The following is a 27,961-nucleotide window of genomic DNA, read 5'->3' on the forward strand; positions in this document are numbered from 1 at the left end:
AGGACCCCATCATCCAACTCAATCCACTTTTCTCTCTTTTTTACTTCACCACTGGCGCATAGCCTCGCCATTTCGCTCTTTTCGTAACGTTCCGCTGCAACTCCAATGGCAGCACCGGGCCAGAACCCTCGCAATCCTTTTCACAACTACCCGCACCCACAGCAGCCTCAGTACCAGCAGCCCATTCAACAGCCCTACCAGCAAGCCCGGTCGGAATATGACGCAGAGTCAGAGCTGGGCGATCATTATAGCAACAGCGTAAACGGTAGCACTACCCGTCTCGCTGGTAGCCCGGGCTACTATGATCAATCTGGTAGGTCTACTGCAGCGCTTTAAGCTTTTCTCGATCTTTTCTTCCACCCTGCTCGGCTTCTGCGACGTTTAACTTTCAGCTTAAACCTTTGCACGGTGCAAAACTTTCAACTGCTTCGCTTTGCTTTTCACTACGTTGTCGTTGATGCTGAGCGACTCTTCTCTCTCTCCAGACTCAGACGTCTATGGCCGGCGATACAACCCGTCGGTGGACTCACACAGCAGCATTCCGAGTATCTCTCCATTTGCTGACCCCGGCGTGGGCTCGTCAGAGCCTTATCCGGCTTGGTCGGCAGAACGCCAGATACCAATGTCCGCAGAAGAGATAGAGGATATTTTCTTGGACCTTACGCAGAAATTTGGATTCCAACGGGACTCGATGCGAAACATGGTGAGTAAGGATTACTTGATGTTTGACCCGACGCCAACAGCTTCTCCATCAGTACGACTTTCTGATGCAACTACTCGATTCCCGCGCCTCGCGTATGACACCGAACCAAGCCCTTCTGACAGTTCACGCTGATTACATCGGCGGTCAACATGCCAACTACCGCAAGTGGTACTTCGCTGCACAACTGAATCTGGACGACGCCGTCGGTCAATCAAATAACCCCGGTCTTCAACGCCTCAAAAGTGTAAAGGGTGGTGTCAAGACAGGAGGAGCGAAGTCCCTGGATAGCGCTCTCAATCGTTGGCGCAGTGCCATGAATAACATGAGCCATTACGACCGCATCCGACAATTGGCTCTATATCTCCTTTGCTGGGGTGAAGCTGGCAACGTTCGTTTCGTCCCCGAATGCTTGTGTTTCATCTTCAAATGCGCCGACGACTACTATCGCAGCCCTGAGTGCCAGAACAGGGTAGAGCCGGTTCGGGAGGGTCTTTATCTCGAGAACATCATCAAGCCTCTGTACCGCTTCATGCGAGACCAAGGGTACGAGGTCGTCGATGGAAAATTCGTGCGAAGGGAGAAGGATCATGCGCAAATCATTGGCTACGACGACATCAATCAGCTGTTCTGGTATCCTGAAGGGATCGCCCGGATTGTTCTCAGTGACAACGTAGGACAGCTTCTCCACGTTTATGACCGAATGCTTACTCCGTGACAGACGCGACTTGTTGACGCCGCACCCGCCCAGCGATTCATGAAACTGATGAAAGTTGACTGGAACCGTGTTTTCTTCAAGACTTACTTTGAGAAGCGATCAATAGCCCACTTACTGGTCAACTTCAATCGTATATGGGTTCTCCACGTCGCCGTCTTCTACTTCTACACCGCCTTCAACTCTCCGAAAGTCTACGCCCCTCGGAACAAAAACAGTCCTTCTGCACCTATGACTTGGTCGGCGACCGCCCTTGGCGGCGCTGTCGCCACCGGAATCATGATCCTCGCTACCTTGGCCGAGTTCTCGTACATCCCCACGACATGGAATAATGCCTCTCACCTCACCACTAGATTGATTTTCCTCCTCGTTATCCTCGCCCTCACCGCCGGTCCGACTTTCTACATAGCCATGGTCGACGGCCGTCCTAATCAGGGCAATGTCCCTCTAATCATCGGCATCGTTCAATTCTTCATCTCCGCAGTGGTGACAGTCGCATTTGGTATCATTCCTTCTGGTCGTATGTTTGGCGATCGTGTTCGTGGAAAGAACCGCAAGTTCATGGCCAGTCAAACGTTCACCGCCTCTTACCCGACATTACCTGGAACGGCGCGCAGTGCTTCGATCGGCATTTGGTTGCTCATCTTCACTTGCAAGTTCGTGGAGTCATACTTCTTCTTAACGTCCTCCTTCAGCAGTCCAATCGCTGTCATGGCTAGGACGAAGGTTCAGGGCTGCAGCGATAAGTTCTTTGGTTCGGCCCTCTGCAGCAATCAGGTCCCATTCGCCCTCGCCATCATGTATGTGATGGACTTGATCCTCTTCTTCTTGGACACGTACCTGTGGTACATCATCTGGATTGTCGTATTCAGTATTGGTCGTTCATTCTCCCTGGGCCTGTCGATCTGGACGCCTTGGAAAGACATCTACACTCGGCTGCCGAAGAGAATTTATGCCAAGCTCTTGGCTACGGCGGAGATGGAGGTTAAGTATAAGCCAAAGGTCTTGGTTTCACAAATATGGAACGCCGTTATCATCTCGATGTACAGGGAGCACCTCCTGTCGATCGACAATGTCCAGCGACTGCTTTACCACCAAGTCGACAGCCCGGACGGACGTAGGACGCTTCGAGCACCCCCCTTCTTCACCAACCAGGAAGGTGGCAACTTCTTCCCTTCGGGAGGTGAAGCGGAACGACGGATATCATTCTTCGCTTCTTCTTTGACTACGGCACTCCCCGAGCCCCTTCCCGTTGACGCGATGCCCACTTTCACGGTCCTGGTGCCTCATTACTCTGAAAAGATCCTGTTGAGTCTCAGAGAGATTATTCGTGAGGAGGACCAAAACACCCGTGTTACCCTACTCGAATATCTGAAGCAGCTTCACCCCGTCGAATGGGATAACTTTGTCAAGGATACGAAGATTTTGGCTGAGGAGAGTGAAGGGATGGACGGCGCGACTAGCACGAATATTGAGAAGAAGACCGACGACCTTCCGTTCTACTGCATCGGTTTCAAGACCTCGTCTCCCGAATACACACTTCGCACGCGTATTTGGGCGTCTCTCCGAGCTCAGACTCTTTACCGAACCGTCTCCGGGATGATGAACTACTCGAAGGCAATCAAGCTCCTTTACCGTGTCGAGAACCCTGATATCGTTCAGACATTTGGCGGCAACACTGAGCGTCTGGAACGTGAACTAGAAAGAATGGCACGACGGAAGTTCAAGTTCGCCATCTCCATGCAACGTTTCTCAAAGTTCAACAAGGATGAGCAAGAGAATGCCGAATTCCTGCTTCGCGCGTATCCCGACCTGCAGATTGCCTACCTTGACGAGGAACCTGGACCAAAGGGTGGAGAGGCAAGGTTGTTCTCTACCTTGATCGACGGACACTCAGAGATCGATGAGAAGACCGGCAAGCGAAAGCCGAAGTTCCGCATCGAACTTCCAGGTAACCCAATTCTCGGTGACGGGAAGTCAGACAACCAGAACCATGCGATTGTCTTCTATCGCGGTGAATATCTCCAGCTCATCGACGCCAACCAGGACAACTACTTAGAGGAATGCTTGAAGATCCGCAATATTCTTGGCGAGTTCGAAGAATACTCATGCTCCAGTCAAAGCCCGTATGCGCAGTGGGGACACAAGGAATTCTCGAAGTCCCCGGTTGCCATCGTGGGTACGAGAGAGTACATTTTCTCGGAGAACATTGGTGTACTGGGTGATATCGCTGCTGGCAAGGAACAGACGTTCGGTACTATGACGGCTCGTGCATTGGCGTGGATTGGTGGCAAGCTGCATTACGGCCATCCTGATTTCCTTAACGCGACGTTCATGACAACACGAGGTGGAGTTTCCAAGGCTCAGAAAGGTCTCCATCTGAACGAGGATATTTTCGCCGGTATGAATGCCTTTGGTCGCGGTGGTCGCATCAAACACTCGGAATACTATCAGTGCGGCAAAGGTCGAGATTTGGGTTTCGGTACAATTCTGAACTTCCAGACCAAGATCGGAACTGGTATGGGTGAACAGATGTTGAGTCGAGAGTACTACTATTTGGGCACGCAACTCCCCATCGATCGATTCCTCACGTTCTACTACGGTCATCCTGGTTTCCACATCAACAATATCTTGGTGATTTACTCCATCCAGATTTTCATGTTGACGCGTAGGCCCCTTCTTTTCGGCGTACAGCGTACTTGTGCTGACACTCCTCATAGTGCTTTACCTCGGAACTCTCAACAAGCAGCTGGCCATCTGTCGAGTCGACTCATCCGGGAACGTGATTGGAGGCCAACCCGGGTGCTACAACTTGGTGCCAGTGTTTGACTGGATCAGGCGTTGTATTGTGTCTATCTTCTTGGTGTTCTTCGTTGCCTTCTTACCTCTTTTCCTACAAGGTATGGCTAACTTCAGACTGTTGAGGCTAATTTCTGACTTCAATGTATAGAGCTGGTGGAACGAGGAACGGGCAAGGCGCTTCTTCGTCTAGGGAAGCATTTCCTATCACTATCTCCCATCTTCGAGGTGTTCTCCACGCAGATATACTCCCAGTCCATTCTGAGCAATTTGACATTCGGTGGCGCACGTTACATCGCTACTGGTCGTGGCTTTGCCACTACTCGTATCAACTTCAGCATCCTGTACTCCCGGTTCGCTGGTCCTAGTATCTACATGGGCATGAGGAACTTGCTGTTGTTGCTTTATGCCACCATGTCACTCTGGATGCCGCATTTGATCTACTTCTGGGCTTCCGTCCTCTCCCTGTGCATCGCGCCATTCGTATTCAACCCTCATCAGTTCTCCTTTGCCGACTTCATTATCGACTACCGGGAGTATCTCCGTTGGATGTCGCGCGGTAACTCGCGGACGAAGGCCAGCAGTTGGTACGGGTACTGTCGACTCTCAAGGACTATGATCACTGGTTACAAAAAGAAGAAACTTGGACATCCCTCTGAGAAGCTTTCGGGCGACGTACCGCGGGCTACCTGGCGCAGTGTTATCTTCTCCGAAGTCGTCTTCCCCGTCTGCGTTGCTATCGTCTTTGTGGTCGCGTATATGTTCGTCAAGTCATTCCCAGACGCAAACGGAGACCTACCTCCAAGTCCCCTCATCCGAATTGCCGTCATTGCCATTGGTCCAGTTGTTTGGAACGCGGCCGTCCTGATGGCCCTTTTCTTCATCGCGCTATTCTTGGGACCTATGATGGATTCTTGGATCAAGTTTGGTTCAGTCATGGCTGCCATCGCCCACGTTCTTGGGCTTGTTGGCTTAGTGGCCTTCTTTGAGTTCTTCGTGAGTGTTCACTGTTCGGTGTGTTGTAGCCCCTGCTGAGCATTGATCGTAGTGGTTCCTTGAGCTTTGGGACGCGTCTCACGCCGTGCTGGGTGTTATTTGTGTAGTCGCCATCCAGCGTGCCATCCAGAAATTCCTCATCTCCGTCGTTCTCACCCGTGAGTACAAACATGACGAGACGAACCGAGCGTGGTGGACTGGAAAGTGGTATGGTCGTGGCTTGGGCAATTCCGCAATGTCGCAGCCTGCTCGAGAATTCATCGTCAAAATCGTAGAAATGTCTCTCTGGACTTCAGACTTCTTGATTGGCCACATCCTCTTGATTATCCTGACACCCCCGATCTTGATTCCGTACTTCAATCGATTGCACTCGACAATGCTTTGTGAGTAATATGTTCCGTGTTCTACTCGATACCTTGACTGAACCGCCCTCCACAGTCTGGCTTCGACCGTCAAAGCAAATTCGGGCACCCCTCTTCTCGACGAAGCAGAAGCGAACGCGACGATGGATAGTAAGTACACCTGCCATGTCCAGTGGCCTATCTTACTGACCGGTGTTGCTACCTGTAGGTCATCAAATATACGTTTGTTTATATGGTCGTCGTGTCATGCATAGCAGCGCTGATTGTTTTGCGTAAGTTGCCAACGTTTTCGCTACTGGTCATCCTTGCTTACGTCTGGGATACAGCTGCACTCTTCCGCGATCGGATCACATTTGAATGCTCTATCTGCAAAAGCATCTAAAGATCTGACGACCCCCGCAGTGTGGACTGCTCTACCCATACCCCCGTACAATATGCTGGCATACAATTATATAGACACAAGGATTCCTTCTTCCATCTCGTTGACTGCTAGTGTTATTAGGCATCCCTATCGTTGACACATCTTGTACCATTACCATACGATACGACAGGCGTTAATGTCATACTTATTGTTTAACACTAACGTCAATCTGGGTGACTATTGGTGTTAAAAAGCAAAGCAGTGAATACATTTAATTTATTTCCATTGACAATGGGTGCTATATTTGTCCTCTCAAAGAGAACGTTCAATGAAACTTTCGATAACCCCAGCGGGGGTCAGGGGGTACTCCTTGAATGCCACTTCGTCACCAACAATAAATGTGTTGGGTTGCACGAAGAGTTTGCGCGGCTACAACATGTTCTAGTCAAACCGAGGGAGCACCTGGTTAATGATGCTTACCAGTTTTTTCTTCAGTACGATATCCCGGATTTCTCCATCCCAGCCAGGAAGTGGGTCAGTCAACTCAGTATAGAACTTCCTTGCGCCGGCACCATCTGCTGTGCTCTTGCGAACTTGAAGCTCCACCAGCAGTTTACCTACCACTTCCCGCCCTCTTGTCAGAACTGCCTCTCTGTCGACCTGGTGAGAAGCACTGAGTTCGAAACTTGATCAGTCCGATGATATGTCTTACTCGGACGTAAATATTCTCCAGCTTCCCATCAGCGCTGCGCACTTCTTCCAAGCGGGCGATCCCGTGGTTAATCAAGAACTGTGTTATACCGAGCCTTCGTGCGCCCATCTATCAGCAAGAACCACATATACATGAATGGTTGGCTTACCGCGCTTGCATGTGCGCTTGGCCGTGCTTCTTGGTGGCAGGGTCATAGAACTCTAAAGCACGGAGGCCAGCGCGGGCCATCAACAGGAATGTGATGTATTGCACTTCTTCCACATCTTTTTTGTCGGTGTACTTTCATCATTGCCCTATCAATCAGCATCACCGATAGAAGAGCTAGGAACGCTGTACCTTGAATATCTTTAGAATATCAGAGTTGCTGACCACTTGGAGGCGGAAATGTGTGAGAGCCAAGTGTTAGATAGGAATGTATCACACGTACGGTAACATGCCACCGTCTCAGCGCGGCATTCCTCCATGGAGGATGATACTTCTCCTAGTACCGAGTCGGGGGTTTGGCCTGGTTTGTACCATGATGTTCTAATATAGTTGGGTTAGCCACATCGCGGGTATGTACCTCCTGCAATTACACCTACATGGGTTTCCCTGTAAGAGGGTTCACAACCTATAGTCCAGGCGAATCAGTGAGCAAAGTTTGGGAATGGAGCGCTAGCATACTTTCTCGGGGTCGAAGTTCTTCTTGCCGTCTGCGTCTTCCTGGAACAATTTCCCAGAACCGTGGCCGAGGAGTTCGTGGTTAGCGACCTGCAATTCAAAGGCGCGCGAGTCCCACGCATTATAGAGTTCAACATCATCGGGATGGATGAAAGTCAATTCTTCATCTGCAATGTCCCGATATGGTCATTAGTTCGCAATGACAGGCAAATTAGATCGTGGCGCACTTGGTGCTTTGGCGGCGAGAATGTTCTGTGGAGCCATGTCAGTCGGAGGAATCTGCCGTTAAACATTATGGCAATTCTTACAGCCAAGGATACATTCTTGAAGCCGACAGAATCCCGGACACTGAAGTAATTCTGGAAACATGGAGATATGAAGAGTGCGATCAGTGCCAGTTACCGGTGTATCTGAAACTGGCGACTTACAGGAATCTAAAATCGCCCGTGTCTTATTAGACACCACAACCCAGCAAAAGACAGCACCTACATTGATCCCGGCGGGGATGCCTAACACCTAGGGTAAACAGTAGCACTTCATAAGGAGGGTAAGACATACCTCCTGTAGCAAACGACACGACCTCCAATGCGGTAAAATCGGGCTTTCTGAAAACGTCTACTTCGAAATCTTTGCCCCAAGGTAAACCTTTGATCAGTTCCGGTGCGCCGTTGACTAGGCTTTCGTATTTGGCGCTGAGTTGCTTGTCGACGATGGCGGTAAATCCTAGAATCCCGAAATTAGAGGTGATGCTTCGCTTCTTGCATAGGGACCCGGTGGCGCACCTTCCCATTCAGCACGGCCGCCATATGGATCTACGTATGTTTCGACAAATCCGATGTAAGATTCCACTACTGGGCCGATGTCCTTGACCCAAGATGTTGATGCCTCCACATGCGCAGGAATGGAGCCAGTTTCGAAACTAACAAACCCAATCGAAGAACATCATCCCTGGATATCAATAAACGACTTACGACTTGATGTAGCCGTCAATCATAGCGGCTTGGTGATGATTAGCAACATATTTCTTTGCCTCTTTCAAGGCGGCAACAGCCTTGCCTAGCGCATCAGAGAAGTCTCCGTACTCCACTTTTAATGTCCCTTTTCCTGACTCAAGCTCTGCTGTAAGAGGCTCTCCATCTTTCCGGGCTGACGCGACCAAGAGGGTAAAATCTCCTGGACCATTCTTGAGCACTCTGGGCGCGCGTCGGTAAGTTTCATGACCAACCCTCAGTATTAGAGTACCTTGTGTTCAAGACGTCTGTCTTTAGCTTTTCAGCTGCGGTTTGAACAGCAGCAACTTCATCATCCGTGATGGGCTCTCCGAGGTAATAGTTTGAGACATGACCGAGGCTGCGCTTCCCGATGAACAGGCTAGACTCGGGGGAGAGGGCGTATATGTGATCTTTCAACTATAAATGCAGGACAGCAATGAGTAATTCTGATTAATTATCATTCTTCAGCTCGGCACATACATTGTCCCATAACAATAGTGCCTTCTCAGCATTGACCGAAGCTTTGACTACGGCAGCAAACTTCTCAGCAGGTATCCGGGGGATGATTTTGGTAAACCCAAAGGACTTGTAGTTTACGAGATTGCTCAAAACCTGCAATGACCCGGTGTGAGAATCCTGCTCAATTCGAGAGATAGAAGGCCATACCTGACTGGTGTATTGCAATAAGGCATCCCACTCCTCCGCAGATAATCCGGAACGGGATTGCAGTTGCGTAAGGTCCCCCAGCTTGGCGTCTGTGTTACTGAACGTCAAGATCAGTAGATCGTAGAGATCTTGAGCCTGAGGTGTCCATTGTCCCTGTATGATCCTAGCACCTGCCCATGAGGCCTGTCCCAGATAATGTGCGTATTTCTTTTCATTCGAGCTTCGCAGTATATCCAGTCAGTATAGGGATCAATTTCCTGTATCTTGGACTAGATGGAACACACCTGAGCAACGAGAAAGACTTGCCGACTTCTAAGCTACAGATAGGGGCGCTGCGGTCAGCAAGGAAACGTTCTGCTTGAATGGAAGTGGAGGAAGTCATTGCGCAGTATTGTTGAAACAATATACGATGGCACGTCTACTTATAACTCGTATACACGCAGGAGGGCGGATCGCAGCTGATTCGTTAACAGATAGCCTAAGCGCCTGCATCACATGTACATGTTCTCTCGCACGGTCTGTTCAAAGGGATAATATGGCGCAACCACTCAACCGCGAGAACCTAGATTTACAGCGCAATACGTTGCCAAAGCCGGGCAGAAGACCTGGAGATGCGTCCGCTGTCACAACATTATAGCAAGAACATAATACGAAGCGAGTTACTCAACAGCACTACGTACTCGTGTGTGATGTGCGACTCCATACGATTGCGTAGAAGTGATTTACTCAACCACATGTGCAGCTGTGTCGCATCTTGAGTTCCGGCTTGTACGATGTGCTAGGTGGACGCTTTAGCGACAAACGCTGACAATAATACAACCGAGGGCCGTGGTGCACAGTGTGTCAAAGCAAACAATCCCGAGTGTCACATCTTCCCCCGTAACCGGCTGTAATTCCTATGCAACAACCTCCATTCAGATTCCGGAAGTTCCTGTCTTGCGTCATCCAGGCTATTTCCAGCGCAGAGTATAGCTCGTTCGTAGTATCGAAGCGCCTCTTTGGGGTTCGAATCTTCGGTCAGGATTCCCATCAAGCTCCAAGCTTCAACGGCAGTGCGGCGTGCATCTCGGAGAAGATTCGATGCAGGTCTCCGAAGTGATCTGGATGATAGGTAGGCTGTCGGTGGCTTCGCGTCGGAGGAAATAAACTGGGGTGGTCGGTGTTTCGTATTATCCATCGGAGCGTCGGCGAGAATGAGGGCAACGCGTTCCGAAGATTCAGCAGCATTGCTCAGCCATTGGAGTACCATGGGTGAGGTGTTTTGGCGCGAATGCAGCACTTCCGCAAGGTGTATGGATAATAAAGATGCGCGGTGAAGTATAAAAAGTGAATGAAGGGCCTGGGCAGGTGTTGCAGATGTGAGGGTGTCTGGTATAGGAATGGAACGCATAAGTCGCAGGGAATCCTCCTCTACTACCTGAGCTTCTTGTAAGTGACCAGACGTGGCATAGAACGCAGATAAAGAAACAAGAATCGAGGCCAGTACACGTTGATCAAATGGCGAAGACGGTACAGTTGTTGGTATGATGGGTGTTTCGGTGGCTAGTGCCGGTTCCGAGGGCTGCATTATGCAGATCGCCCGCGCCCACCAAGCCAACGCATCGTTTGAGAGCCCTAAGCGACGATTGATATCGCCCAGTCGGGCGGCGACGTAAGTAGCGAGATGGCCCTTCCCTGGAGCGCTGGCCCAGCTGCGAGTGTATTGGGCCTTGGCTTGAAGCGCGTCGTTCATTCGTTCCAACACGTATCCGTGCTGTGCGAGAAGGGTAGCCATGGTCTGCGGTTTTAGTATATTGCTAGCGGACCTGGGCTCGGCGATAGAAACTGCAGTGTTGAGGAATTCATTCGCGCGCGCTAGGTCTGTATTGACCACGCTAAAGCCACCTGTTCCGCTTGCAGCCTCGTTTGTGAGGGACCCCGACCGCCCACTGCCCCAGTTCATTGCCATCCATGCTGCCCGTATTGAGTGCCTCCCCTTGTATCCTAATGCTGGATCGGTTTCCCCCCAATTATCTGGTTCCAGGTGCCATTCCCATGACCGGGCGTCCTGATCCTTTTCTGAAGCAAACTCAACGTGCTCGACCCACATTTGAGTACCTTCAAATACGCCCCAACCTATCGCAGCAAGAGCACATGTTCCAATGGCAGAGAACTTGATGAAGCGTCTCGCCAGATCAGAAAAAAATGAGGCATCCTGTGCGAATGCGCCCTCCGGGTAAATTGGGCCATCTGCATCTTTGTGCTGGTTTGAGGAGATATTCCGTGTCCCAACTACACGAAACGACGGCCGGACGCGACTGGAAAGTCGGAGTGTGCGAGGAGCGAGCATATCGGCAGAGATTAGCGCTGGAGCCAGTGTCTGTGTCATGGAATTAGCGCCGTGACATTTCCTGAATTGAGCAAATCTTCCACCACGACCATCATGGGCCCTGCAGGTAATTTGTACAAAAACGCAACTAGATTCTGATTGGATCAAGCCTTCTAGCCCTTACAGCCCTAACATCACGGCGTTAACCTCCACGCGTTCTACAGTCATGGACGCCGAGCGAAACAAATTCGTTTCACGTGTGCGATCCTTGCAATACAGCCGAACTAAATAAGTTTAAGGGCCCAAGGTCAATGATGCCCTTGTCGTTCGCCTTCCTTCCCCCACGAAGACGCGCCCACTCTTTCTGCGGCCTCCATTGCCATGAAAGTCTCCCAGTACCTCCCGCTGGCGTTGACGGCCTTGGTCGCATCGGCGGCCGCACCCCGCAAATACAAGAAGAGGGCCCCTTCGCCGTTTGTCTCGACGGAGGGTGATCAGTTTGTTGTGAATGGAAGGTGAGCAGATTTTTACGCGCCCATCATAGTGTCGCCGTTGACGAGTCCCCCCAGTGCATTCCCATTCATTGGCACGACTGCTTATTGGTTGCCCACTCTGAACACCGAGCAAGATATTATCGACACAATTTCGAACATGTCAGCACGAGGTATCAGAGTTGTACGAACATGGGCGTTCAATGGTGAGATTGATAACCATCGTACTGTCTATTGGTGTTCTGAATATACCCAGACGTTGAGACGATTCCCGAGAATGGCACCTGGTTCCAACTAGTTGCCAATGGCACCACGACTATAAATGACGGTCCGAATGGCCTACAGAAACTTGACAAGGTCATCGACATTGCAGAACAGCACGGCATGACCGTCCTTCTGTCCCTTACGAACAATTGGAATCCACGACCATTATTCGATAATCTCACGGACTTTGGGAACTTGACTTTGCGTCGGGATGTCACTCCAGGCACTAATAATACCCACCCTCGAAACTTCTTATCGAACGACTTCGGTGAGTGCATGTGCTTGGTGTAAATATGGAATCCTGAATTTTGGCAGGTGGGATGGATGTTTACGTGCGACAATTCGGGGTTTCCGGACAACATGACGAGTTTTACACGAACGAAACGATATTGTCCATCTTCAAGAACTATACTACCCAGATTGTATCACGATATGCCAACCGAACTGGCGTCTTTTCTTGGTAAGTGGATTCCATCAACATACCTATACACGCATTTATGGATATGTAGGGAACTTGCCAATGACCCGAGGTACGCGCGTGAAATGTTTTGGTTGATGTAATCCTAATGCCCTCCCCCCCAGATGCCATTCTTCTGTCGCCGCCAGCGATGATTGCACAGCACAAACCGTGACCAGATGGCATTCGGATGTCGCGCAACACGTCAGATCGATTGACCCTAATCATCTTGTATCGTCGGGGTGCGTGGGGATTTGTTGTTGACTACTTAGGATAGCTCACAAGTGCCCCAGATCTCAAGGCTTCTTCTGCGTCGATTGTCCAAAATTGTTCCCTCGCGTCACGCCTCCTCCACCCCAAACATCGCCAGCCCCCGGCCAAAGGCGACGAAGCCTCCCCCCTCCTCTGACGAGGGCCAATCTACTGAAGAAGCGTAGAATTGCTCGTAAACGCAATCGTGAGGCGAAGAGAGCGGCAGCTGCGGGATCGAAGTCCGCTGTGCGAATCAGAGGGAACTGGATTGCAACTCGTGAGTCCCTAATAGCTATCAATCAAGGCAGTAGTACCGAAGTCACTTTCCCAGCAACACGGCGCCAGAATGATCAAGACCTTGGCCCCGCCTTTGATGGATCTCAAGGTGTAGATAGTGAGGACATCTTCAACATTCCAGAAATCGGCTTTGGCACCTTCCAACTTTTCCCGGACCAAAATTCCTACGGAGTTGATGATCCAAATCTGACGCCGTTCGAGAACACTGTTCAACAAGGCATCGATTGGATTCAGCAACAAGCTGCGTCTGCTGCTAGGCACGTCGCTTGTCATGCTTTGATGATTAGGAACTAATAACGCATGGTTGCTTTATATATAGTATGGGGAAGCCATCAGCACTTACTGGGTTTGGTCTGGTAACACAAGAAAATTCGCCTTTCTTCACACCGTTCAATACTTCCGTCGCACCCTTCGGTTCGGATAGCGGCCAACCCATCACCCAGCAACCCTTTGGTGTCACGGATGAACAGCGTGATGATGCTTATCAGCAATGGATCAGCAGTAAATATTTAATCATTCACTGCTTTACCTCTCTCTTACAATTTGATCAGCCGGAATTGAAGCTGGTTTGCGAGGCATGATTCAATACCAGTGGGGTCAAAGTGGCTTTACGGCACAGGCTGGCACGACCATTTCTCCGGACAACACGGAGACTGGCCAATCTGCCAACGATGACGAGACCGGCCAGTCGCCCAATGACGGTTATTCTGCCCAGGGGTACGTAGTCCGTTTGCAGAATCACAGACCGTAACTCACATTCCTCACAGTGTCAGCGGAATAAGCGTTATGGATATTCTGGGTCAAGCAGCCCAAAGCTTCGCGGGTGATAGTTGATCTGTTTTGTTTCGTTAATCTATTCGCTTTCGATTTCATGGACAGTTATCAATGTTTAATAGTGTTGTTGTCCTCAAGGGCGTGGACTTTTCGTAACCTACATATAAACCATGAATTCTGATTGGACTTGCTGATAATCTACGTCTCGGTTCACGGTTCTCAGTGGGATGTAAATATGCAGAGTTGAGGGTAGGTTCAGAGCTGCACGTGCTGCCGGATTCGCTGAGTCGATTGATCGGAACCTGTGGAAGCAGTTCAGTTACGCGACCGACGTGACTTGCTTCACGCATCCATTATTACCTCTATACTTCCTGGCTGGTCCTCTCGATTTCTACCTCTTGAAGCTTGAAGCTCACCACCATGAAGTTCTTCATTGATGATTTACCGGTACATGGTCATATCTTCCATGCATAGAACCAGAATATTGAGTAGCAATGAGATTATTTTCCCGTATGACCGAATATATCCAGGTATGTGGCGGTTGAAGTTATGCCAGACGAGGGAATGCTGACATGTACTCCGCTTAGAGCAATACATGTACATGTGCGATCTGAAGCGCACACTGGATGCAACGGTAACTGGTTGCTTCCCGATGCACGACCGACCAGGAGTCCTAATCGGCAATGGATGCCCTAGGGACACTGTGTTTTGGAGATGCCGTCGGGCACAGGGAAGACCGTATCGCTTCTGTCCTTGATTGTCTCTTACCAACAGGTAACGCACCATGTCCCCTTTCAAGCCACTGAAAGCCTTAATTCCCCTCCAAGTTCTACCCTACCAAGCGCAAGCTAATATATTGCTCGCGTACTGTCCCCGAAATCGAGAAAGCATTGGCCGAGCTCAAGAGACTGATTGAATACCGCATCAAGTACGCGGAGAACGAAGAAAGCGCAGCGAAGGAACGTAATTTCATGGGCCTCGGCCTGACCAGTCGCAAGAACTTGTGTATTCATCCGGACGTGCGTTGTCTTCGTTAGGTTACTCTTGCCTGGAACTTCGTAACCGTTCCATTCGGATTCTTACAGGTGTCAAAGGAGAAGAAGGGCAATGTTGTTGATGCACGGTGCAGAGACCTGACGAATTCGGCCAACTGCGAGAAGGGGCGGGCCAATCCAGGTTCTACCGAACTATGCGACTGGCATGAAGTGCGTACTATCGGCCTAATATATCCCTCCGCTCTCATGACATTCTATCCAGAATCTTGGGAAACTGGAACCGGGAAGCCTCATCCCAGCCGGAATATGGACACTGGCAGACGTCCTAGAGTACGGCAGAGAGAAAGGAATATGTCCTTACTTCGCAGTTCGCAGAATGGTGAGTCGTTGCATCAAACACTCCAGTTTTGCAGACAGCAGACCTACTTTATTACCTTAGATGCCTTTCGTCGACATCATTATATACTCGTTCCATTACCTCCTAGATCCAAAGGTTGCAGATCAGGTATCAAAAGAGTTTTCCAAAGACGCTATAGTTGTATTCGACGAGGCCCACAACATCGGTAACCAATTTTATTGGTGTGCCATGGTATACTAACGAAGTATAGACAATGTTTGCATCGAGTCTCTCAGCATCGATATCACTCGTCCCATGCTTGACTCGGCCGTTCGCAGTGTTACCAAACTCGGAGAGAAGATCGAAGAGTTAGTTCGTTTTTATGTCCCCGAGCGTCGGACAGCTGGTTGAAATGTATTCAGGATCAAGACTACTGATGCCGCAAAGCTGCAGGACGAGTACTCAAAGCTCGTAGAGGGCCTCCAAGAGGGAATGTCAGAAGAGAATGACGAAGACTCATTCATGGCTAATCCAGGTAGGCTGAACTTTTCAACGGAACCCCATTGTTCACAATGCGATCAGTGTTACCGGATGACCTTCTCAACGAGGCTATCCCTGGCAACATCCGGAAAGCCGAGCACTTTGTGGCGTTTTTAAAGCGATTTGTCGAATATTTGAAGGTACTATTTCCTATCCGAGGACATTACGTCTCAAGAGGAATCATGCCGTTACTATACAGACTAGGATGCGTGTACTGCATGTTGTGGCGGAAACGCCTTTGTCCTTCCTACAGCATCTTAAAGACATTACTTATATCGAGCGGCGGCCACTACGGTAAGCAAGGTACCACACTAATTTCCCCCCACTTCAAAATTTATCACCAAAGGTTTTGCGCCGACCGACTGCAATCACTGGTCCGCACTCTGGAGGTCAGCCGTTTGGACGAGTACTCGGCCCTTCAGAAGGTTGCAAGCTTCGCCACACTTGTGTCCACCTACGAGAAGGGTAGGCTGGTATTCCCCGTATCATGTCACCCCACACCCTCATTTTTGTTCAGGGTTTCTTCTCATTCTTGAACCGTTCGAGACCGATAATGCGACCGTGCCCAATCCCGTCTTCCATTTTACGTGGGTCCCTCCTCAACGAAGCGGCGAGCGACATTAATAGCCCATTCCAGATGTCTTGATCCCTCCTTGGCCATCAAGCCAGTCTTCGAGCGCTTCAGCAGCGTAGTCATTACATCAGGGACTATCTCCCCGTTGGACATGTACCCGAAGATGCTGCAGTTTACCCCCGTGGTACAGGAAACGTATCCCATGACGCTGACGAGAAATGCCTTTCTACCATTGGTGGGTCTCACAAGCTTGTTCTTATCGTCGGGCCTTGATCGGATCCTTCCTAGGTCATTACTCGTGGAAGCGACCAGGTCGCCATCAGCTCGCGTTTCGAAGTCAGGAACGACCCAGCTGTGGTTCGCAATTTTGGAAGTATCCTCGTTGAATATAGTAAAATCGTCCCAGATGGCATAGTGGCTTTTTTTCCAAGCTATCTCTACATGGAATCGATCGTAGCCGCATGGAATGATATGGTATGCAACAGATGCCAGACATCTTCTATGACATACTCATGGTGCGAATTAAAGGGTATCCTGAACGAAGTGTGGAAAAACAAACTCATTTTCGTCGAAACACCTGACGCAAATGAGACAAGCATTGCGTTAGAGAATTACCGTCGGGTGAGTCATTCCCAGAACGGTATGATCTGGGCTTGACCACATTTATTTCAGGCTTGTGACAATGGCCGTGGTGCTGTGCTTCTGTCGGTAGCCCGAGGGAAGGTATCAGAAGGGATCGATTTCGACCACAACTACGGACGTGCTGTCATCATGTTTGGGTAAGGTTTACGTTCCGCGTGCTTACCCGTGGCTGATAGAGGTAGGGTGCCATATCAATACACGGAGAGTCGCATCCTCAAGGCCAGACTGGAGTACTTGCGGGATGCGTACCGAATTCGAGAGTCGGAATTCCTCGGCTTCGACGCTATGCGAAACGCAGCACAGTGTGTAGGGCGTGTCTTACGCGGTAAGACAGATTGGGGGCTCATGGTATTCGCGGACAAGGTGAGACTTTCCGGGGGGATGGGGTTCCTTCGTTTAACCGTGCGCGCAGCGCTTTGCCAGAGCCGACAAGCGAGCCAAGCTGCCACGGTGGATAAATCAGTATATCACTGAGACCTCTTCCAATCTATCCACCGACATGGCCATCACTCTATCCAAGCTCTTCATGCGCACGATATCTCAAAATCCCAATGAAAATCAGACAGGTATCTCATTATGGACTATTGAGGACATCAATAAGGCGCAAGAAAAGCAAAAGGCACTGGGTTTAGAGCAACGACAACAAGACAGGGACACAGGAAGCATTGACGATGGATACGATGATGGGGGAATAGAAGACCAGATGTTAGTCGACCTGGATGTATAGTTTGCATAGTGTCAATGGATGCGATTGAATGGGATAGCCGACTGACCTTCGCCGCATCGCGCTCGCGCTGCTGGCAGGTAAAGCATTTCTGCTAAGGGCACAACTTGGTTAGTGGGGCGTCGTCATTATTGTGATTTGGGGGCCTACCCACTGAATCAGCCGATCCGGCTGGCTGCAATCCTCCCCACGTAGGTCAGCATGACGCCGAGGCTCACAGGGTAGAGCTACTCACGTCCAGTATCGGCGGCACTGACATGGCGCCCCAGGCGCTCCACAGGTGGGAGGGTGGGCACTGCTATTAAAACATTCCGGGCTGTTGCAGTCGACGTTGGCTTGGCCGGTGAATGACTTCGAGCTACAATCCTGGGTCGGGCACTGGACGAAGAAGAGCTCGCGGTGGCACATCTAAACCAGGTGGCATCTATTTCAAGGACGGACTCGCGGACTTGGTAAGGAAGATCTCTCACTGTTGTTGTCGTCGGCGGAGGTAGGAGAAAGACTATATCGATCACGAATCGTGATTTGACGTTGGATCTGGCGACGCTGGATACATCATAGATTGAGCATTTGAGCATTTGGCATACGTCGCTTCAATGACCGTACCTTGACGAGCGGGAAAGTTGAAGAAAGAAAGCTGGTTCAGAGGGGACTGACCACAGGGTGGCCGTAAATGTAGGAAAGACCAAGGTTCACGGCCCGACGTCAGGCTTATACCGCTGGTCCACCGGCTGGGTGCAGGCCTTTATAATCAAAAAATATGCACGGCAAGATGAGACTGTTTTGGCAAGGTCAGAGCAACGAACATAGTAAGCTCCGTGGCAGCGAACCGGCAGCCTGGTCCCTTAAGATGTAGTAGCGGGCACAAAAATACGAAGGCAAGTCAGATGGAAATTCCGATAGGACGTTAACAAATCTAACCTATTTCATCCATACGTAAAGGAAACATCGCCAAGGTTCACTCCATATGCTACCAAAACGAGCAACTCGCCACATCAAACGCCTCTGGTCCAAACGACCCATTAGCGTCCAGTTCGGGAGGCTGAGCGGAGAAATACCTTCCCCCTTGTGAACTTTCACTCGTGGATTGTACCACGCCGCAAACGCACGAAATATGTGTCTTGTACAAGATTATTCGCTAGTCCCCTTTGCTCAGGGGCCGAGAACCTCGTGCATTTAATGGCAACGGGAGCTGTAAATGTTTACCACATCCGCGATTGGGAATAGCGATTGGGATAAGTTATTCCTGTTATGCGGCAATTTATTACACCGGAAGGTGGGTTCGGCGATGTATCATTGAATCACAGGGTGGCCGAGAGCTACCGTGACGGCGGTCCTGTTGGTGCAATGACAATGAGTCCGACCGTACAGTGGCGCGTGTACTGAGCGTCGGACCCACCTGAAGGCCGTCGAGCACATCAACAAGGAGCATGGAATCAAAATGCGATTCATTCAATGATCCCTCAGCTAATAGCAAACTGGCTCGCCTTGGAATGAATATCTAGAATCCTCTGGTGGAATGCACCCTAAAGTGATGGCTTTGTTCTTAGTTGCCAAATTTGGCGGGCGCTTCCATCCGGCAGGGAAGAAGGTGCTTCGCAGTGATGTTCTTCATCTTACTTCTTCATGTAAGTATAAGTGGCGTTCGGTGATATGCTATCGGTTGCCCATCGTTCGGTGCCTAGTGCACATTGTTCTAGGGATTTGTGAATTGTGCAACTGTTCAGCATTGAAGTAATTTACCGACCAGAGGCTTCCAGGCGTACCGCCAATCAGAAGGGAGCAGTATTACGGCGAATCCCGTACCTGGCACAGACGAACCGAGGCCAGCGCGCGCTGCGGCAGCCCGTGCGACGTTCAGGTTCCCTGGACCTTGGCAGTATCCAGTGTGTTGATATCACGGTGTAGTTATCACATCTCAGATGATGGGAGATTCTGCTTATCGATGAATCAAAGAGGAGGCCGTATTGAATGATCAGCACAAGCAAGCAATGCTTGCAATGTGCTTCTCTCGCCTATACTTGTATCGCGGTGGCGTCGTTACAAGCAATTCTACGCGAGATTTATAAGCCTGGACCCTTCTCATCAAGATTAACAGAAATGTTCAAGCGAACGACCCGACAGATCAGATTGTTGACTTCAAAGTCAGAGAGGCAAAATGACCTCTTTCCTGAATGTTAAGGGTACAGTTCACGGAAGAACATCCGATCGAGGATTCTAGTATTCGTCAGGGACGGAGGTTACAGCAGTGATCTATAGTATTATATATCTGCGAAATGAACGCGATTGCCCGATGGACCGTTGAGCTTGGTCAATCGATGGATAAGTTACCATCAGATATCATCGTCACCAGTAAATACTACGGTGTCGTTTGAGACAGCTCTTCCTGGAGGATCTCAGAAATATTGCGGATTTGCTCTCCCTTGATCACCTTCCTGACTTCATCAGCATCCAAAGTTTCGTGCTCGACGAGAGCATGAGCAAGCTATCCAAGACAGTTAGCAAAGGGGCTATCGCAGATCGAAGAGAGATTACTCTGTGCAGTTCCTCTTGCTTCTCCTTCAGTAGCTTGGTTACTCTCTCTTCGCTGTCTTGTATTAGTCTACCAAGAGCGTCAGCGTATTGACGATCAAGAGAGCAAGGCACACATACTTCCTAATTTCGTCCTCAATCTCTATCCTTCGCTGAGGGCTAATATTATCCCGATCACCATAGTATACTCTGCCTATTTTATCCGAGAAACCCCAGTACTGGCGAGGTAGGCTGATTAGCATAGTCCTCAGACTCAATTGGGTATTACTTACCTTCACCATAGCCGTCGCTGTGCCAGTCGCCTTCTGGAGATCGGAGCTTGCTCCGCTCGAGACATTCTCAGTACCGTAGGCTATTTACGATCGGTACAAAGAAATGCTGCGGAAGTTTTGATTGTTACTCACTTAATTCTTCAGCAACGCGACCGCCGAGACAAACGTCAATGCCCGCTCGATACTGCTTAAAAGACACCGAGTATTGGTCATCCTCAGGCAGCTGCGACGTCTAAATCACGCAACGGGTTAGACGTGAATTGTAGGAGGCGAGGAGGTGACGAAGGCTCACCACACCCAGAGCGTGTCCCCTGGGCACACATGTGACCTTATGGAGGGGCATCGCGCCATCGGTATACAATGCTACAAGAGCGTGGCCTCCCTAATCGAAAACGCCGTCAGCGCTGTGAAAAGTAGGAACATAACAGACACTAGCCTCATGGAAGGCAGTCGCTAGCTTCGCTTTGGGGTCAATATATTGACTCTTCCTCTCTGCACCCATAACAATACGATCCTAAAGTGGTCATCAGCGCACAACGTAAGGATAAGAAGAACAAAGCACATGCCTTAGCCCATTCAAAGTGCTTCAACGTAACTTCAGTAGCACGTTCCTTGGATGCTTGTATTGCCGCTTGACTTAAATGGAAAGTATGGAAGATCAGAAAAATACAAACCACCACGGTGTCACGGAGCAAAACTCACTTAACCATGTTTTGTAGATCTGCTCCAGAAAATCCAGGAGTGCCTCGGGCGAGTATGGTCGGATCAACGTCTGGAGAAATAAACCCAGTTAGCACGCTTCAATCTCACGACTGCGGGATATCTCGTGAGCGAGCAGGTCTATACCTGGGCTTGTGGTGACACCCTTCATGTGGTGATTCAGAATTTGGACTCTGCCGCGGATGTCAGGAAGCGGAACCGCTATCGTTCTGTCAAATCGACCTGGACGAATCAATGCGCTGTTCGGGAGCGTTCGCATCAATTGGTGTGGGCAGTGTGGCGTAGATTGTGGAGAGTAAAGCACTCACGAATCAAGACTTTCGGGAAAATTGGTGGCAGCAATAACGATGATCCCTTCAGTCTGCATAAACCCGTCCATTTCGACCAAAAGCTGATTCAGGGTTTGCTTCATGTATTGCTGGTCCCTGCTGCTTCGCTTGCCGCCGACGGCATCAAGTTCGTCAATGAAGATAATGGCAGGTTGCTTCTTCCGAGCCGCGGCAAAGAGATCCCGCACGCGTTTCGCACCCACACCAACGAACATCTCTTCGAAATCAGAACTATGCGGCATGTGAGTGAGTGGGCCTCGCTTAGTTTGTGGGAATATCATACCCCGATGCGAAGAAAAATGGAACACCAGCTTCGCCTGCAACGGCGCGTGCGAGGAGGGTTTTGCCAGTACCGGGAGATCTAGAGCTCAATTCAAACAACGAACTGAGGTACCCCACTTGCATGACAAACGTACCCAGTCAATAGAATACCTTTCGGAAGTTTGCCACCAAGCGTAGCGAAGGTAGTCGGGTCCTTTAGGAACGCCACTACATCTTTCAATTCCTGTGGATACCTTGAGATCAGGATCCCGAGAATTCAAAGTAATTTCGCCTACATCCTTGACCTCATCTACACCGTGGACATCGCTAAAAGTGACCGTCTTTCCTTCAGAAGGAACGAACTCCGCTTGGCGAGGGCCTGCCTTCATGAGGCCAGAATTCTCCAAGAGGACGGCGAAGATGATAAGAATAACTGATGGGCCAATGTCAAAAAGGTTTAGTAGGTAAGCTTGAAAGGAGGCGCGTACAGAAGCTGCCGAGAGCGGTGAGTATGATAAATCGCGTCAGGCGAGGCGCCCAGGCTCCTTTGCCTGGAAGTGATGTGAGTTGGGAGGCAGAGGTAATGAACGACGTTACTGACGTTCAACTATTGAGACTTGGACGGGGGCAGCCGCGCTGCCACCCGCTGCTTGAATCGCAGCGGCTAACTTTGCCATATCAGAACCAGGAGGCACAGGCGTTCCCGTCGATCCCAGGGCTTGGGCAGACAAGACTGAATCGGCAATTTCTTGACTTTTCGATACCGGCCTCCCAGAGGCTCCCTCGAGAAGGGATCCTGAAGGGTCTTTAGCAGACGCGGCCACAGCCTCACCTTCTGCCACGACCTGTGAGCCTTCGGTTTGCGAGGGGATTGTAGTTGCGCCTGTGCCGACAAGAAGCGAGTCGCGCCGCCGAACAGCAGCGGGGATTGATGAGGGGTTGCCTAGCCTGAGAAGAGCCGTTAAGTATAGCTGAAATGCTTCGTCGGATTTTAGTAACGGGGACGAGGAGTCCTACAGGGTGTAAGTTCAATTGACCTGACCACACCATTTATTCGCAGAACTCACGAATTCACACATCCTCTCCCAACGTGTCGTCACCAACTCATATCCAGGCTTCAGGTCCGTTTGTATCAGCGCCTGAAACAATGCCAGTTGTTTTGGTACATCGTGGTTATTAGTGTTAGCTTCGGACTCCAGGCTGGTTATATGTGCCACGGTTAACGGTGAGGGTGACGGGGAAGGCTTGTTACGCGAGAAAATAGACCCAAGGGAGAGATATCGAGGAGAAAAGGGCTGTCCCAGAAGTTTACAGCGAGAAAATATGCCATAGTTGGAGGTTTTGAGAACGGACTGCCGAGGGACGCATTGCGTGGAAAGGCTCAAGAAACGGCGGCATACGGGGGTAAAGGACGGTGTCGCGGCGCGCCCAAAGACGGTGCTCGACGCGAAGCGCAATGAGCCCACACGCTGGTTGTGGCCGACAGTGAGCAAAGGGAGAGGACAGAGGCAAGAATACTCACAGCGCAAGAGGTCGGAGGCATGCAGCTTTGCACTGAGATGCCGAAAGTTAAGGTAAGCCAAAAGCTAGGGTTAGGGTCAGCCCACCCTCAACTCATGGCCTCCGACAAACAAAAAGGTTAGACAAATCAATCGTCGTCCTTTACGTCCATTCACCCGACCTCCTCATCAGCACTCACAGCCTTGACGCTGCTCCGCGCAACGTGCTCCGATGCGCTGACTCTCTTATCTGACGGCGACGGGCCTGTAGAGAAGCCCGACGAGCGGCCCACTCTGGGTATCATTCAGAAGGACCTCTCGTCCCTTCTTAGTTTGATATATACGGCGGCAACGAAGCTCGCTTTGTCGTTAAAACCCTCTTCGCCGACGTACTCAGCTTCTCTCACTCCCATCAAAGAGATATCGGAGCGCGTAGCCGCCGTTGCCCACTGTGTTCTCTTTATCGATCCAAATCATCATGGGGCTACCTTATTCAAAGAAGCCGTTGAGACAGTAAAGGACGTGATCGAAGCTACATCCTCTCTCGCAGATGCATTTTTGGCGGCTGCATCGACCCCGAATCCCGGGGACGAATATCTATCGCGGACGGGTACCGTTCATGAACTTGCAGAGAAAGCGAAGAATCTATCACTTAGCAATGCCCTCGCTGTCCAAAAACGCTGGAAGCAAGACAGAGCTTCTCTCGACGATGCTGTTGGTGAACTACACGACATGATAGAACGGGCAGAGGCAGACGACGGAGCCGACCAACTGGACGCAGACTTTGACGACGGCTGGGCTGAATTTGGGATTGGCTCAGATAAGAAGCTGGAAGTCGACGAACTAGCACGAGCCAAGAAGGTACGCATTGGATCTTCGTGAACGTCCACATCTCCTTACAATGACGCTTACAGGCCTACACTTTCCTCCGCTACACGTCCCTACTCCATAAACGTGTGCTTCAGGATATCCTCACTTCTCAAGCATCGAACACGGACAGTCCCTCGCCCGGCGTCTATGACAGCATGTGCAACGCGTCAGCGACTCTGCTCGTCTCTGCCGATGACTTTGTTGCCGCTCTTTATGGCCCACAAGAACCTACTCGCATCAAGGAAGAACTGGATACGCTCCAGGGCATTGACAACATACTATGTGGCATCATCAAAGAGAATTTCCTCCCTGTAGAGCAACAACTCTCGGCCCAGCTTGAACAGTTATCGCTTTCACAACCGACTACGTCTTCACTGCAGAGATTAGCTCCATCTTCAGCGAAGTGGTTCCGTACGTGTTTCGAACAGCTAGACAAATCCATACGGGCACTGCGCAATGACCTAGATCCAAACGTCCCTCATGCCTAACCACCATCCGGTCATACATTTCGGATAATCCCCGAAGCTACGTACTTCCTGGATGGACGCCGAGCACCCCATTTGGTAGTGATCTGACCCCAAATCAGAGACGATCTTCGAGGAAACCCGACTCCATCACGCGAACGCAAACCAGTCCGCCATCTCCTCTACATCTACCTGGGATAGTCGGTCTACCGAGTCTTACGACTCTTTTGGAATATAGCCCAGTATTCCTGGTAGTTGATATATGCTCAACAGAACTATGTTCCAAATAGTTTGATTACTTCAAAATACTGAATAAAAATCCTTCGCTCCCGTAATGAAGCATCGCCCTAGTTGTTCAAGTATCCGCCACATGAAGTTGACAGGGTGAAGTCTAGATATTGGCTTCCATCCTTTGTTCGCGTTTGCGCTTCAACTCCCAGTCGTCTCTCCACCTCGCGCCGAGACAGTTTGGGTACAGCGCTGAGCTGCGATTTACCAGCCGTTGTTCAAAATGATATATCTTCTCCACCTGGGCTTGCAGGTCGAATGGAGGTTTCTAGATCCACCTTTAATATCAAGCGACATAGCAGACAAGACGACGCACCGCTTCTTCCATGCGCTTGGCTCGAGCCTCATCCCTCATTTTGTCAAGTTCTTTAAGTCTCTCTTCTTCTTTCTCGCGTCTGTTTAGCCCTGACCGAGGTGTATTACCGCTTGCCTGAAACCAGGTGAACAAGCTGCAGAAAGGGGAGCTATGGCGATGTGTATACGCACGGTCTTGAACAATTCTGAGTAAACGTTAGGATTTCGAAGATCAAAGTCGGTCATTCCGACATAAGCTGCTGGCCGTGGCAAATTCGCAGGTTTGGAATCGCCGGCTCCTTGTTTTGCGGGAAGCCCTCCTATCGCCTTTGGAGCGGACGCAGAGGCCATGGAGGGAGTGTTCGGGCCTGAGGAAGTTGCATTCTTGTGTTTCTTGATTGTAGGCAACTTGGGCTTCTTTGGAGGAGGGGGACGGGCTACCTCTCCTGCCGTGGCCGAACCATCAGCCTGAGATGACGCTCCCATCGAGTTACTAGCTTCCATAGCTGACGCTTCGAAGCTATCGAAATCGAGTTCTGCATCCTTTGGTCTGGCACGTTTGACGCCACTGGCTGACTCGCTTGTCGGCGTACCTTCCTTGAGACGTGATCTACGTTCGTCCTTCATCGGGATGGGCTTCTCTGGTACTTTAGTGGCTTTGGCTTTCGACCGCCTGGTTGTGAGTGCTTTGGCGGAACTCCGTTTCGAGCCAGCTTTCCCTTTCTTGGGCCATTTCGGTTCGTCCGCGTCGTAAGTGAAATCTGCTTCCTCAGAATCAGAAGGCAGAGGGTCGTCGTCAGGAACAGCGTCCACTGCAAAGTCGTCATCTTCCTCATCTGAGACTGCAACTTTGATAGCTCGTCTCTTCCTGGAAGGTTTGGCGGCCACTCGTGAAGCTGGTGCAGCCTCGTGAGATGTCGATGCCAGAAATCTTGAGTCCTCAGCATGATCGCCTTCGACGTCTACGTCTGCATCAGACGAGTCCATCCCGTCTAGGACCCGCTGACTTGGTCGCCTGACGCGTTTCGACCGACTATTTCCAGACAACGTGCTCGATACTGTGGCGGGAGAGTGTTCGTCGTCGTCGGAGTCTACAATCCGACGTTTGGTTGCTTTGCGTCGCGCGAGTTCGTCCGCCTAGATTCCAAGTAAGCGATAATGTTAGCCCTGTGAGTCGTCCAAATATACCTCACTGCTTCCACGGTCTGAGGGTTTTGCTGATATTTTGATACGGAGAGACATAGAGCTCTGTGGTCGGGAAATCAGAGATGAATTTGGCGGAGTTGTGGACGTTGGTGAGGATGTCCTGTGCTTCAGAAATGTATTTGTGTGCCATATGACTCCAGCGCTAAATAGATACAGGGGCTAGCGATTCCGAAACATATCCCCGACTGTAGAGATTTCAAATTTGGGTGATCATACAAATTATGGATAGCCTGAGTTAAATTACGAAGATGCGGCTGCTTCCTGGTAGAACTTCATCAAGTCCTGAACATCATCTTTGCTACCCAGGAATACTGGGCATCTCTCGTGGATCGATGTGGGTACAATGTCTAAAATGCGTTTCGTGCCAGTCGTGGCGATCCCCCCGGCCTGAGACACGATGAGAACGAGCGTACATGTAAAGGAGATGGATGCTCACTTGCTCGGTAAGGAAAGCCATCGGGAAAGCTTCGTAAAGCAGCCTCAGCTTTCCTGATTTGCTCTTCTTGTCGTCCGGATATCCGAAGATGCCACCATATAGGAGGGTCCGATGTACGTCGGCGACCATGGATCCAATATATCGCGCACTGTATGGCTTTTTAGGTGCAGCAGGGAATTTGATAGACTTGAGATAATCAGTGACCGGCTGGTAGAAGTACATCGAGTTACCCTCGTTGAATGAGTAAATCTTGCCTCGAGGAGGGATTTGAATCTGTAACGATATCATTGGATTAGACATTATCGTTATCTTTAAATGAGAGGGACGCGTGCGTACATCCGGATGCGTGAGGATGAATTCTCCCAAAGCGTTGTCAAGAGTGTAGCCATTGACCCCGGAACCGGTGGATAAGACCAGATTGGCAGACGATCCGTACCTATTGATGTCATGAGCGAAACAGTATGCATTGATAACTGATCCCGTCTGACATAGTATAGCCGGCAGCAACCATCTCGCTACCCGGACGCAACACATCTTCAATGGTCCCGGTCGAGTCAGGGCGCTGGATGAATGTTCAACACACGAGCTTGAGAGACAGGGAGTAGCACGTACGATCTTGTAAATGCCAAATATTGTGCCGATGTTGACACCAGCATCGATATTGCTGCTACCGTCCAAGGGGTCGAAGACCACACAGTACTTGCCCCTATTCTTCTCCTCGATAATGATCGCGTCCTCCAATTCCTCAGAGACAAGGACAGCGGTTTTGCCGGAAGCTCTCAAGGCGTTCACCATGATATCGTTAGAGAGGACATCGAGCTTCTTCTGTTCCTCCCCCTGAACATTCGTTTCGCCGGCAAGGCCAACACTGATAGCATATTTAAGCAACCGCTTGCAATACAATATAATTCCACTCACAGGTTGATCAGACGGGCCTTTCGTACGTTGGTCGCGATGAACTTGGAGGTGACCTGGATAGCAGTGAGAAGGAGAGTCAGATCGCCAGTTGCAGCAGCGCCCAGGCGCATCTGATCATGAAGAACATGTCTGCCAGGAGGACGATTAGAAAATGATATCCTTGTATACTGTGGGACTGCACACCTAGTGAGGGTAATGAGATCGACGCTGGGGGGCTCTTCTGTAACTGAGGCCATGGTGCTGGTAGATGCGAG

General features: G+C 50.4%; 8 protein-coding genes across 8 annotated transcripts; 4 read left to right on the forward strand and 4 right to left on the reverse strand.

Moving 5' to 3' along the window:
- Positions 1 to 105: 105 nt before the first annotated feature.
- FKS1_2 (1,3-beta-D-glucan synthase) lies at positions 106 to 5,954 on the forward strand (the record flags this gene model as incomplete). The annotated part of the gene is made up of 10 exons (XM_036770490.1): positions 106 to 313; positions 486 to 703; positions 756 to 1,373; positions 1,422 to 4,083; positions 4,136 to 4,315; positions 4,366 to 5,210; positions 5,263 to 5,593; positions 5,649 to 5,722; positions 5,781 to 5,844; positions 5,899 to 5,954. The coding sequence occupies 10 exons, from the start codon at positions 106 to 108 to the stop codon at positions 5,952 to 5,954; spliced, it is 5,256 nt and encodes a 1,751-aa protein (XP_036636335.1).
- Positions 5,955 to 6,245: 291 nt separating this feature from the next.
- PC9H_000837 (uncharacterized protein) lies at positions 6,246 to 9,345 on the reverse strand (the record flags this gene model as incomplete). Its single annotated transcript, XM_036770491.1, has 19 exons — positions 6,246 to 6,362; positions 6,414 to 6,593; positions 6,646 to 6,739; positions 6,794 to 6,924; positions 6,982 to 7,016; positions 7,073 to 7,170; positions 7,227 to 7,255; positions 7,309 to 7,472; positions 7,533 to 7,557; positions 7,614 to 7,664; positions 7,734 to 7,739; positions 7,795 to 7,814; positions 7,864 to 8,028; positions 8,088 to 8,224; positions 8,277 to 8,498; positions 8,548 to 8,714; positions 8,778 to 8,909; positions 8,964 to 9,183; positions 9,248 to 9,345. The coding sequence occupies 19 exons, from the start codon at positions 9,343 to 9,345 to the stop codon at positions 6,246 to 6,248; spliced, it is 2,091 nt and encodes a 696-aa protein (XP_036636336.1).
- A 483-nt stretch (positions 9,346 to 9,828) lies between these two features.
- On the reverse strand, positions 9,829 to 11,292 carry PC9H_000838 (uncharacterized protein; the record flags this gene model as incomplete). Its single annotated transcript, XM_036770492.1, has 1 exon — positions 9,829 to 11,292. The coding sequence occupies one exon, from the start codon at positions 11,290 to 11,292 to the stop codon at positions 9,829 to 9,831; it is 1,464 nt and encodes a 487-aa protein (XP_036636337.1).
- A 360-nt stretch (positions 11,293 to 11,652) lies between these two features.
- PC9H_000839 (uncharacterized protein) lies at positions 11,653 to 13,866 on the forward strand (the record flags this gene model as incomplete). Its single annotated transcript, XM_036770493.1, has 11 exons — positions 11,653 to 11,786; positions 11,841 to 11,968; positions 12,019 to 12,294; positions 12,342 to 12,486; positions 12,536 to 12,556; positions 12,609 to 12,725; positions 12,777 to 13,012; positions 13,067 to 13,289; positions 13,352 to 13,533; positions 13,584 to 13,749; positions 13,800 to 13,866. The coding sequence occupies 11 exons, from the start codon at positions 11,653 to 11,655 to the stop codon at positions 13,864 to 13,866; spliced, it is 1,695 nt and encodes a 564-aa protein (XP_036636338.1).
- A 360-nt stretch (positions 13,867 to 14,226) lies between these two features.
- RAD15 (DNA-dependent ATPase of the nucleotide excision repair factor 4 complex) lies at positions 14,227 to 17,621 on the forward strand (the record flags this gene model as incomplete). The annotated part of the gene is made up of 20 exons (XM_036770494.1): positions 14,227 to 14,253; positions 14,306 to 14,336; positions 14,394 to 14,440; positions 14,503 to 14,580; positions 14,634 to 14,825; positions 14,892 to 15,011; positions 15,064 to 15,180; positions 15,241 to 15,364; positions 15,410 to 15,506; positions 15,561 to 15,673; positions 15,721 to 15,818; positions 15,878 to 15,972; positions 16,025 to 16,143; positions 16,196 to 16,265; positions 16,316 to 16,487; positions 16,541 to 16,726; positions 16,781 to 16,873; positions 16,925 to 17,031; positions 17,077 to 17,257; positions 17,307 to 17,621. The coding sequence occupies 20 exons, from the start codon at positions 14,227 to 14,229 to the stop codon at positions 17,619 to 17,621; spliced, it is 2,382 nt and encodes a 793-aa protein (XP_036636339.1).
- A 2,356-nt stretch (positions 17,622 to 19,977) lies between these two features.
- On the reverse strand, positions 19,978 to 23,275 carry PC9H_000841 (uncharacterized protein; the record flags this gene model as incomplete). Its single annotated transcript, XM_036770495.1, has 18 exons — positions 19,978 to 20,103; positions 20,154 to 20,220; positions 20,271 to 20,368; positions 20,423 to 20,502; positions 20,555 to 20,654; positions 20,715 to 20,804; positions 20,853 to 20,936; positions 20,989 to 21,058; positions 21,125 to 21,194; positions 21,269 to 21,381; positions 21,451 to 21,702; positions 21,755 to 21,832; positions 21,888 to 21,976; positions 22,029 to 22,165; positions 22,221 to 22,283; positions 22,334 to 22,745; positions 22,800 to 23,201; positions 23,255 to 23,275. The coding sequence occupies 18 exons, from the start codon at positions 23,273 to 23,275 to the stop codon at positions 19,978 to 19,980; spliced, it is 2,352 nt and encodes a 783-aa protein (XP_036636340.1).
- A 73-nt stretch (positions 23,276 to 23,348) lies between these two features.
- On the forward strand, positions 23,349 to 24,803 carry PC9H_000842 (uncharacterized protein; the record flags this gene model as incomplete). The annotated part of the gene is made up of 4 exons (XM_036770496.1): positions 23,349 to 23,370; positions 23,425 to 24,092; positions 24,146 to 24,512; positions 24,688 to 24,803. 4 exons carry the CDS (start codon positions 23,349 to 23,351, stop codon positions 24,801 to 24,803), a joined length of 1,173 nt encoding a protein of 390 aa, XP_036636341.1.
- A 153-nt stretch (positions 24,804 to 24,956) lies between these two features.
- Positions 24,957 to 27,943, reverse strand: FBP1 (Fructose-1,6-bisphosphatase; the record flags this gene model as incomplete). Its single annotated transcript, XM_036770497.1, has 11 exons — positions 24,957 to 25,121; positions 25,170 to 25,283; positions 25,340 to 26,284; positions 26,336 to 26,495; positions 26,598 to 26,740; positions 26,790 to 27,062; positions 27,126 to 27,225; positions 27,278 to 27,351; positions 27,402 to 27,657; positions 27,708 to 27,836; positions 27,891 to 27,943. The coding sequence occupies 11 exons, from the start codon at positions 27,941 to 27,943 to the stop codon at positions 24,957 to 24,959; spliced, it is 2,412 nt and encodes an 803-aa protein (XP_036636342.1).
- Between the last annotated feature and the right edge of the window lie 18 nt (positions 27,944 to 27,961).

The sequence above is a fragment of the Pleurotus ostreatus genome, assembly GCF_014466165.1.
Source record: "Pleurotus ostreatus strain PC9 chromosome Unknown scaffold_1, whole genome shotgun sequence".
NCBI classification, from domain to species: Eukaryota; Fungi; Basidiomycota; class Agaricomycetes; order Agaricales; family Pleurotaceae; genus Pleurotus; species Pleurotus ostreatus.